The sequence below is a fragment of the Chelonoidis abingdonii genome, chromosome 7 (genome assembly GCF_003597395.2).
Source record: "Chelonoidis abingdonii isolate Lonesome George chromosome 7, CheloAbing_2.0, whole genome shotgun sequence".
Lineage (NCBI taxonomy): Eukaryota > Metazoa > Chordata > Testudines > Testudinidae > Chelonoidis > Chelonoidis abingdonii.
In genome coordinates, this window is record NC_133775.1 from 20,442,102 (window position 1) to 20,452,565 (window position 10,464).

At 42.4% G+C, this 10,464-nt stretch overlaps 1 protein-coding gene across 2 annotated transcripts in view; it reads right to left on the reverse strand.

Annotated features, from left to right (window-relative positions):
* The window catches only part of SLC35D1 (solute carrier family 35 member D1), a 34,919-nt gene extending 26,236 nt beyond the window's left edge, over window positions 1–8,683 (reverse strand). For both annotated transcript variants that reach the window (XM_075067692.1, XM_032771914.2), the window contains exons 1-8: window positions 8,481–8,683; window positions 7,529–7,562; window positions 7,350–7,436; window positions 6,627–6,694; window positions 5,606–5,677; window positions 4,489–4,557; window positions 2,970–3,072; window positions 632–724 (exon numbers count right to left, since the gene is read on the reverse strand). In XM_075067692.1, the coding sequence (XP_074923793.1) occupies window positions 632–724; window positions 2,970–3,072; window positions 4,489–4,557; window positions 5,606–5,677; window positions 6,627–6,694; window positions 7,350–7,436; window positions 7,529–7,562; window positions 8,481–8,668 (714 nt within the window). In that variant the 5' untranslated portion in view covers window positions 8,669–8,683. The remainder of the gene's footprint in view (window positions 1–631; window positions 725–2,969; window positions 3,073–4,488; window positions 4,558–5,605; window positions 5,678–6,626; window positions 6,695–7,349; window positions 7,437–7,528; window positions 7,563–8,480) is intronic.
* Between the last annotated feature and the right edge of the window lie 1,781 nt (window positions 8,684–10,464).

Below are 10,464 nucleotides of genomic sequence, written 5' to 3' on the forward strand. Positions count from 1 at the left end.
TAATATTTACAGTTTTCAAAATCCACCATAAAAAACCAACTACCTCTACAATTCAAAAAGAAAAAAAATCCAAGAAGTCTGCAGTGTTTCATCTTTCTAGTACAAGCTGATCAGCAATAAACCTAGTCCGAAGTCTCCACTTCTTCCTAATACTTGGTTTTAATTATTCCATTCCTCTTTAGGAAAAAGGAATTACTTAGTCCTTACGAAGATCAGTATAAAGCCATTCCATGGATTTCATCAGAAACAAAGTGTCTCTTTTCAACAGTCACTAATTCTCTTAACTCTTTATACTTAAAGTTATAGGAAACTCTGGTTTCTTCAGTCCTCCCTCCAAAAATGATCCCTTACATCCAAATTCAGTATATGCCATATATGATTTATAAACAGAGCAGGGGGGCAAACTATATAGTATAGTTTTACATTTACATATAAATGGCAAATTTTGTAAAAAAAGCGAATAAAAACAAGTTGATAAGTTACAGGAAATAGAAAGTCATTTTGCATTCACATCTGAGTTATGATGAACAGCAAAAAACCAAACCTCATTTTCTCTGGCAACAGAGAAGCATATTTGACAGAAATGTTTACTGTGCAACTAAAGACTTGAAATGTGGAACAAGAGTCCTACCTTTTGCACATCTCCTGTGAAATAGGCTATGGCCAAGGTGGGAAGAATCATAAACAGTGCATTGTAATAAAGCAGACCATACTTTCCCAGCTCCTAGGAACAGGAAATAGTTGCGTATTTAAGTTGGCTCCACAAAACAGAGACACAAAATCTTATACATAAAGCTACACAAAACCAGGTCTCATCTGTGAAATGAATGTGGTATTCATGCTAGTTAGAAGTGAAACATGGACATTTTAAATATTATGAAATAAACCTGTCTTGCATACGATACTTTTAGAACCACTGGGCGAATTCTGTGCTTGGATGTTCTTTCAGAGACCCATAAAGGCATTGCTGAAATATTAACAAACCATCAATATTCGGGTCTTAAAAACTCATGCACACTTTCAGGGACACAGCCATGTTTCATTTCAGGTAGAGAAAGCAATTCGGTTTGGAATTCATAGAGAAGACAGAGAGGCCAGGTGTTCATCAGAATATGAGCAGTGCCTGGGCACCCTGTAAGTAAATGATCTCCATGGGCCCCACAACCAACCATGGATGTAGACAGAGCCAAACTGTGTTGGACCTGAAGAAGAGCTCTGTGTAGCTCAAAAGCCTGTCTCTCTCCCCAACAGAAATTGGTACAATAAAAAGATATTACCTCACCCATTTGTCTCTCTTGGACACCTGAAGCAGGAATCATGACTGAGCCTCATTCTGGTTGAGTTTTCAGTATCATTACGGTTTGGCCCTGTTTACACCAGCAGCCAAAGCATTCAATAATAATTTTCTGAGAGAGGAGGCAAGGTGCATTGTTGGGGGAGTTTTGACATGGGGTATCTCAAACACAGACAGGAAGAAGAGTGTACCCTCCAGCAGGTTTGATGGAGCACTGTTTACCAGACTTGTAAAATTCTCTCATATTTTGTTCATTAGACAATAATTTTACCTAGTTTGACTTCCATACAGCAGGCTTGGACACCTGGTTATAGTTATCATTAATCAAATGGAAGTGTCTTCACTGTCGAACAGATTGCAGCTATGCCCTGCAGCACTTTAAGATTGCAGGATACGTTTATAATGCTAAAATGGTCTAGGACAGCCCGCAGAAGAACAGATACACCTATAGCATACCTAGCTCAAAATTTTGCATGATGTTTTGTCATTTCCCATAGCAGCAGACTGGTGACATAAGCCACCTTATTCACACACAAGCTGCCTTCTCCTATGCTCAAAATATTCTATGCTACACAAAAACATGTAACTTCATCATAGGAAACAAAAGGAAAAGATGACAACTAAGTAAAGCATTTTAAGGAACAGACTCAACATTCACAACAAATATAATCAAGAAAATGCTTCATATCACTGACAATAGATGCCCCAAAATTATTTATAGTGGCTTGCACTTGTAGCTTCCTGGCTAGATTAATAGAAATGGAGTTCACTAGCAATGTAAAGGTTTGTTCTCCACCTTGTAGTTAAAAGTTACACTTAGCCCTCACACTGTATGTTGTGAACATCTGAGAAGCTCATCCTTATACTTTCAGGGTAACCTAAACAATCAGTTTCTCTTTTTCAGATGTTGAACTACTAGAAACTTGGCAATACTGCTGAGACCCTAACTGAATAGAGCACATTTACGTTCAGTGTTTCTAAGGAGATGAACAGGGACTCCCAATTGCCTCAAAGTACACTATAGAGCCCGTGCTGAAAAACTACACAGTTGCAACAATAAGGACAGAAGTTCATTTTCAGATCTGGCTGCAGAAAAAAGGGGTAGAATAGGTTGACACATCAGCTCTCCCTGCCTTTGAAAGCAGTGGGAGGGAGGATGTGATCAGTTAACTGTCTAGTGAAGAACCAGGTTTTTAATTCTTTTAAATGACCCTGACTTCATAGCTAAATAGCCAAATCTATTATTTCACCCAGATACAAATAAACATAGCTCCAACAACAGTGAATTGGTTATGCTTACAGTTTGATAAAACTGAATTTACAGCTTATATCAAAATACATGCAACTGTATTTGCAAATAAAACAGAAGTGTCAAGTTAAGATCCAGAATTCAGGCCAAAACACAAAAATAAGGAGCTACAGAAGTTCTACTTTAATAACAGTGAGAAGATGTGATGAGTTCAGTGACAGAGCACAATACCTGGGGGAATGAACAATTCATCCAAACACCATATTACCAGCTGCAGAATACACTCACATTTTCAGTCTCCACCAATTAGCTTTCTATTCATTAACCCATAATGTTCAAAATTTTATGAGTGGTGATGTTGTAGATTAGCTGTTACTTTGCAACACAATAATGTTATTCTTAAAGTGAAAACTGAAGTCAGCCTACCTTTGAATCCAGTTTCTGTTTTACATATGCACCATTTGCAGCTGTCAAGACATCGTTAATCAGGATAAAAATATATCCTTCTAGATCAAATGCCAAGTCAGCACTGGAGGGGGAAATTAAGAATTTAAATTGCTTAGAGTGTAACATTAATAGAACTCCTCCATGTTATATTTTATCTATAAGTTCCATTTAGAAAAGGCATTTCCAGTGAGCTTACCTGTCAGCCTAGACTCTGCATTTGAGGCACTGAGGTAAGACTCAATATAATAAATGCTGCATTCAGTACTACTAATTGTACAAACTAAGGCCTCGATCCCATAAATGCCACAAATGTTTACACATGCTTAACTTTACTAGAATGAGCTTAAAATCAGTGGAACTACTCCTGATAGTGAAGTTCAGAGCATGCCTAAGTGTTTGAGAATGCGGGCTTTAGTCTGGGACTGGAAGCCATTTTCTCCAGTTTTGGACTTTTTTTTTTTTTTTTTTTTTAAATGAAAACATACAAAGATTAGGCCATTAACTAGCAGTCTACTCTTCTCACAGGTGAAGTAGTGAGTTTTTTCCACTCACCTTGCCCTGACAATGAAATTCAATGTTTTGTACAACTTTAGCAATTTTCATTTAAAAGGATCAAAAAATATTTTAAAACTAAGATTTGACATGACAACTTAAGCCTTGTTTACACTAGAAAATTCAATCACTTTCACTTATACTGATATAAAGGTGCTTGTACCAGTATACTTTATTTATCTGCTAGAAGGGGAATAAGTTATAGTGGTAAAAGACACCTTAATATCAATATAACTGCATCCACATTAGGGCTTTTACTGGTATAATAAGTCACACCCCTAACCAAATCAGCAGAACTTCGAGTGCAGACCAGGCCTCACTCCCATTATCTACATCAGGGGTTGGCAACCTCTGGTACATGTTTCGCCAGGGTAAGCACCCTGGCGGGCTGGGCCAGTTTGTTTACCTGCCGCGTCGACAGGTTCAACCAATCGCGGCTCCCACTGGTTGCGGTTCACCATCCTAGGCCCATGGGGGTGGCGGGAAGCCACGGACAGCACATCCCTTAGCCCGCACCGCTTCCCACAGCCCCCATTGGCCTGGGACAGTTAACCGCAGCCACTGGGAGCTGTCGACACGGCAGGTAAACAAACTGGGCCGGCCCGCCAGGGTGCTTACCCTGGCGAGCTGTGTGCCAGAAGTTGCCGACCCCTGATCTACATGAAGGCTTTACCATAACCATCCCAGACAGTGGAAAAAACAGAAGTTGAACAAGGACAAGTTATGCTTTTAAGTTTAGAATTTCCTAGCTGGTCTATCTATTGCAGAGCATGCTGGCAGGATTTCATCATTTAAGTGCTACCGTTAAACTATTACAGTTTATGCATTCTAATTAACTTTGTAAACTAACCAGTATACTCTGTACAAGCCATTTAAAAGACAAATAATATAAACTGTAAAAAGCTGTGCAATATAAAGTGGAAGGGATAAAAGCTTGAAGTCTTACCTAGCAGCTACAAATGCACCAATTATCATTGCAAACACTGTCATTTGAATGCCCCAAGAAAATTTCTTCCTGAAAAAAAGATACAAGAACCTTACTATCACTCATAAGCACAGTTCAATTTTTACATCGCAGTGCCATTTCTAGTACTAAGGGAAAAGCATTTGCTCTGGTCACACTTCTGACTTCCTGGTGAAGAAACAACATATTAGAAGCAACATCAGAAATTCTGGAAGAGCAGAATACTTATGATTTTTTAATTAGGACTGATAGGGTGTAACACTTTAGTAAGTACTATCTGAGCCCCCTATAAAGATTTCAGCTTGGCGTTGCAGAACCAGCAATATTAGAGAATCTGAACATTCATTTGAGCTATTGTCATTGTGGACCATAAAAATGCCATAATGCTGTGGTGACTGGCCACTAACACTGACTAGCCTGTGAATAGGTGACATAACCAGGGAGGGGGGAAAACATCAGTAATACACAGCGTGAGTGACCCTCATTCAATGTGGTGTAAGTAACTCTGGAACAACCTTCTACCCAAAGAATTACAAGGTAGGAAGACTGACAAACCTACCTATACACACAGAATTAATGATCTTGCCTACACTGTAAGTAAACAGTGCAAGACTCCAACTACATCAAGACAATTAATCTAGAGACTTGACCTCATCCAAGATTGCCAAAATACAGTACACCCTCATTGTAAGGAATTAACTGTGTGAACCATCTGGCAATGGACATAATCCTCATGCAGAGTCAGCCTAGTGACAAATATGATAGAGACATAGCGTAGAAAGTGCATTAGTGTAAGAATCTTAACATTTTCCTCCCTTAGCGATATAGTTAAATATATACACTTAATGCATTAGATTTTTTTTCTTTGATAAAAACATGAGGGTGAAGGATCCATTTAGCATAAGATAATACTCTAATAAAATAATATATTATCAGTGCTCTCTCTCCTTTGCCCCATGTTTCTAAAGCCCAATTTATGGCCAACTAAATCTGACTGCACAAATCCTCTACCCGCAAAGTCTTACTAAAATGTTGCAACCACTTTAACAATCTTAAAAAGGATATGAATAAAAGATTGATACTTTTGGAAATAACTCACTTGAGTAAAATTCCTTCAGCAAACATTGTAAACAGAATAGAAAACCTTCTCAGAACCGTGAACATTGGCAAGCTGCAAAAGAAAAAAAAAAAAGATTAAACATGGGGGTAAAAATTATGAAACTCCACAGACACGTTACACCCCAAGCTCGTTCCCACAGTGATACTCTGAATCAACACTAAGTTACTTTATAGGAACCAAGATAAAGATGAAAATCAGAGCTATATAAAACTACCAAAACAGTAAGGATTCCATGGCATCCCTCCTGAATGGAAATCATTCATTCGATAGCCAAAAGGTACTACTTATACCTGTTCAGAACTTTTCACAGGAGAAAGTCTCCATCACCTATCAGCTGGATATAGTGCCTGTTACTTCCAGAGGTTAACAATAATTTGATTTTGTAGTGGTATTTTCAAGCTCAAATCTATGAAATCCAGAGTAACAAATGAAGGTTGATTACATTCATTACCAAATGTATCTAAATATCTTAAGGCTTCACACAGTTCAATGTAAATAATCAAGTTGTATTATAATGAAAAAAGCATTCCATGAATAGATGTGTAGCTGATTGTGGGGTGTTCTCTCATTTTCCCTCAAAATAATCTCTCTTCAAATCAGCTAAGTCATACCATTTTCTCCCTCCTTCCCCCCATCTTTTAGTACAGCCTCTCCCCACGCCTTTCTTTCTGCCTCCCCAGATGCTTTTCAAGTGTAAGAACAGAGACTCTAAGATCATAGGAATAAGCTTCACTGGAGACACTGACAGATCACTAAATGCCAGTCAGGAGAGTGTCATCTTGTGATTTATGGCTTTTTTTTTTTTTTTTTTTTAAATAAAAACTTGCACATTCAAAGGCCAGGAAAGAGACCTTGACTACTACTTGCCAGACAATAGTTATAACCCTCATTCCCCTACATTGCCACAAATCAAGCCCATGGTGATATTAAAGATCAGTTTCACCTTTATGTACAATCATAACACATTATAACTTCACTAAATAATAAAAGTTATCCGTACTTCAGTTTCTTTGTGCTGAACAGTCCTGTGATTTGGTTCCCAAAATATAGAAGAGGTAGTGGAAATGTCTAGAAAATTACAAGAGGAACAACACTCAATAAAAAATTAGACAGCTAAGAAAACTAGTAACGTGGTTACATGATCAGAGTTCTTCAATCCTGAAATGCTTAGTTCTCACATGCACATTCAGATATCAGATAATATAGTAAAGCATTGACTCTGTAAGAGTTTTCAATTAGGGAACCATCTCAGCATGGAGACAAGCAAAAACATTTGTGCAGCCTACTTTAACACCAGTTACAACACACACATACACTTCTGAAAAATGCATTTATCTTAAGCAATAATTTGTGAAACATCAACTGAACATCTTTGATTGCACATAGATACCATCTTTAAAATTAACGGCAACATTAACTTGGGAAAAGGTACGTACATGAGAATACAAAAATAAATACAGAGTACAACAACTGCTTTACATAGCAGAATTCTGTGCTGAATTGCATAATGTAATAAGGCAAAAACCATGTTATATTTGATGAATAAAGTATTTTAAAATAGTATATTTTTAAATAAAAAGCATTCTCTCTTTCAAGTCTAGCTAACAGCACTAGATGTTAGTTAACTTTTTAAAGAATATGTACATTTGAAGTGTTTATACCTTAAAAGGATAGTAAGAACTGTATTTTACTTTAGACACTATGAGGGAAAAAAATGTTTTACCTTTCGAGGTATATTTCTGTCAAAGTCTGGAAACTTCACCACCCTGAGTGCCTTTCCCACCCAAAGCACAGTCACTGTGGCCACCATCTATAAGAGGAGCACAAAACACTCACTGTTCCATCATGACAACCCCTCCCATGCATTACTAGAAACATGCAATATTCAGGAATCCAACTAACCTGGCCTAGTCCAACACATAGTGAGGAGGGAAATCTATAGTAAAAAAATAAAATAAAATACAAAAAAGTCAGGGAAGTCAACATTGTACCTTCAGTCAATCACATTCTAGAGAGAGAAACACCACATTAAAATGCAATCTGCCCTCCTTTCAAAGTTTGCTCTTTAGCTCAGCCTTAATGCTAGCCTTTGAATATTTGCCTTAAAGCATTTCCTGGCCAAAGCTTAAAAAAAGCTGGCTGTACCAGCTGAGCTAACAGCAAACAACACCCATGACCCTACAGCTTTGGGATGCTAACGGTTTGTTCTCCCCTGCCTCAGGTTCTCAATGACTCTGAACACTTCCTTACAGGCAGTGAACCTGCTCCCCAGCCTGCTCCACACCTGGGGAACTCCCCAGCGATTAGCTAGGGAGCTCATCCAAACCATACAACACCCCCATGCAGCAAGTGCCAAGCAAGACTCACAGCCTGTTAGGGTGACCAGATGTCCCGATTTTATAGGGACAGTCCTGATTTGGGGGCTCTCTTATATAGGTTCCTATTACCCCCCCCACACACACACACCCCTCCCGATTTTTTAGACTTGCTGTCTGCTCACCCTACAACGTGTAGCTAAGCTGGGGGCCAGGATCAAAACAGTGGCCCCAAATACACCCACTCTCTGCAGCCGGGGAAGGCGGGGGGGGGGGAACCGAACCCCCCACCCCCGTGCCCGCAGCCGGGGAAGGCAGACGGGGGCACCCCACTGGTCTATTCATGGGGTTTCAGCTGATGCCCCCTGTCCCCTCGGTGCTGTGACCGAGTAGCTCCCCCGTGCGAAGCATCCCCCAGACCCGGCGGGGGAAGCCCTGCTCCGGGCCCCGCCGCACGGGTTAATGTGCAGCCAGCCCCAGCCCACGGCGCCGACCTCTGCCCAGAGCCCAGCGGCGCGGCGCGGCCCGGCCCGGCTCACCCATAGCTGGTGAGGACGCTCTTGTTCACCACCACGATGAGGAAGGAGCTGAACCCGTAGAGAGCCGCCGCCAGCAGCTTGAGGCAGACGCTGAGGCTCGGGGCCGCCATGCCTGGCTCCTCATCTCCGCCAGCGGGGGCTTCTCGCGGCGCCCCGGCTGCCTGGCGTCTGCGCGCGGCGGCCGACATGGCTGCAGGGGCACGTCAGACGGTGCCGGGCACCGAGCCCAAGGGGGTGGCGCTGCGGCCGATTGCGCCCGCTCGGGGGAAAGGGGAGGCAGCGCAGGGGCGGGGGCTGCGCTATGCGCGGGGTTGGCCTAGGGCCGGTACTTTGCGCCGTCACTAAGTCCAGCCCTCGCGCTGAGGCAGGGCCAAGTCACCTAGAATCGTTTCCCACAGGTGTGTCCGAGCTGTTGCTACAAACCTGCCCTGAGGCTGCTGCCACAAATTCCCTTGCAAGGCCAGCGCCCCTGCCCCGGGTTTCTCTAGGTCTCCCTTGCTGCAGATTAAGCTCAGTCATTTTTGTCTTCTCTTCAGTGGTTGTGGGGGACAATTGGTCAAATGCCTCAAAGGCTCTTGTAAAGAGGACGGTGAAGACTGTTAGGGGGTTCTGCCTCACTCCTTTTTTCCCCAAACTGAAACAGGCCCGGTTTTTGTTAACCTTTCCTCCTAGGTCAACTTTTTTACACCTTGTATTATTTTTCTTGCTCTCTTCTGGACTCTCTCATTTGTCCACATCTTTCCTGAAGCGGGGTGTAAAGAACTGGACCCAGTATTCCAATTGAGGCCTTAGTTGAGCCATGTAGAGCAGGCTCATTATCTTCTGTGTTTTACACACACTCCCATCCTTTTCTCTGGGATGACCACTTTAATCCTTCCCTCACCAGGTGGCTGCTATCAGGGAAGATCCCTGCTAGCCAAATACAAACAGCTCAGCACCAATTCCACGCCCACACACCCCACCGCTTGGCTAACTGTGGCGAGGATTTCTTTTCAGCCACAGACAAACAGCCCAGGAGGAACAGCCGCCTATGAATGTCCCCTTACTTAAATTCACGTATTTCAACCAGGTTACCACAAACGATAACACTCTCCTGAGGATAAAACAAAGAGATAAAGAACAGATGTTACTTGAATGCCAGCAAACACTGGGACCATATGCTGCCAGGCTTTGTCATGCAATGATACCAGATTACTTGCTACTAGCATGGCATGGTAAAGTGTCCTACAATGGAGGATGGAATAAGCCTGCTCTCCCCAGAAACCTTCTGCAAAGAGTACCTCCAGGAGAGCTTCATGGAGATGTCCCTGGAGGATTTCCACTCCATCCCCAGACACATTAACAGACTTTTCCAGTAGCTGTACTGGCCACAAATGCATCCCAAGTCCTCAAGGCAAATTAATAATTAAAAAACACTTGCTTTTAAACCATGTTTTATATTTACAGAAGTAAACTCACCAGAGGTCTCTTCTATGGCTTCATGGTCTGGGATACCGCCTTAGGAGGGTTGGGAGGGTATTTCAGTCAAGGTGAGAAAAAGTTCCTGGCTGTTGGGGAGAATGGTGTGCTGTGTGGTCCCCTCAACCTCCTCCTCCTCCTCATCTTCTCCATCTGCAAAATCCTCAGGCATGGCAACTGAGAGTACCCCATCATCGGAATCCATGGACAGGGGTGTGGTAGTGGTGGTGGCCATTGGTGAGCTGGAGCGAGTTGTTAAATTTAGGAGCCGGTTGCTAAAGGGGTGGCCTGGCTTCCCCAGGGGGCAATTTAAAGGGTCTGCTGGAGCTCTGCGATAGCGGGGGGCTCCAAGGGCTATTTAAAGGGCCAGGAATCCAGCTGCCTCTGCCTCCCCAGTCCTTTATATAGCTGCCAGAGCCCCCCCGCTTCCCCAGGGCTCCGGTGGCTATTTAAAGGGCCAGGGCAGTAAAAGCAGGGGAACCGTGGGCCCTTTAAATAGCCCCCAGAGTCCAGGAATAGTGGGGGG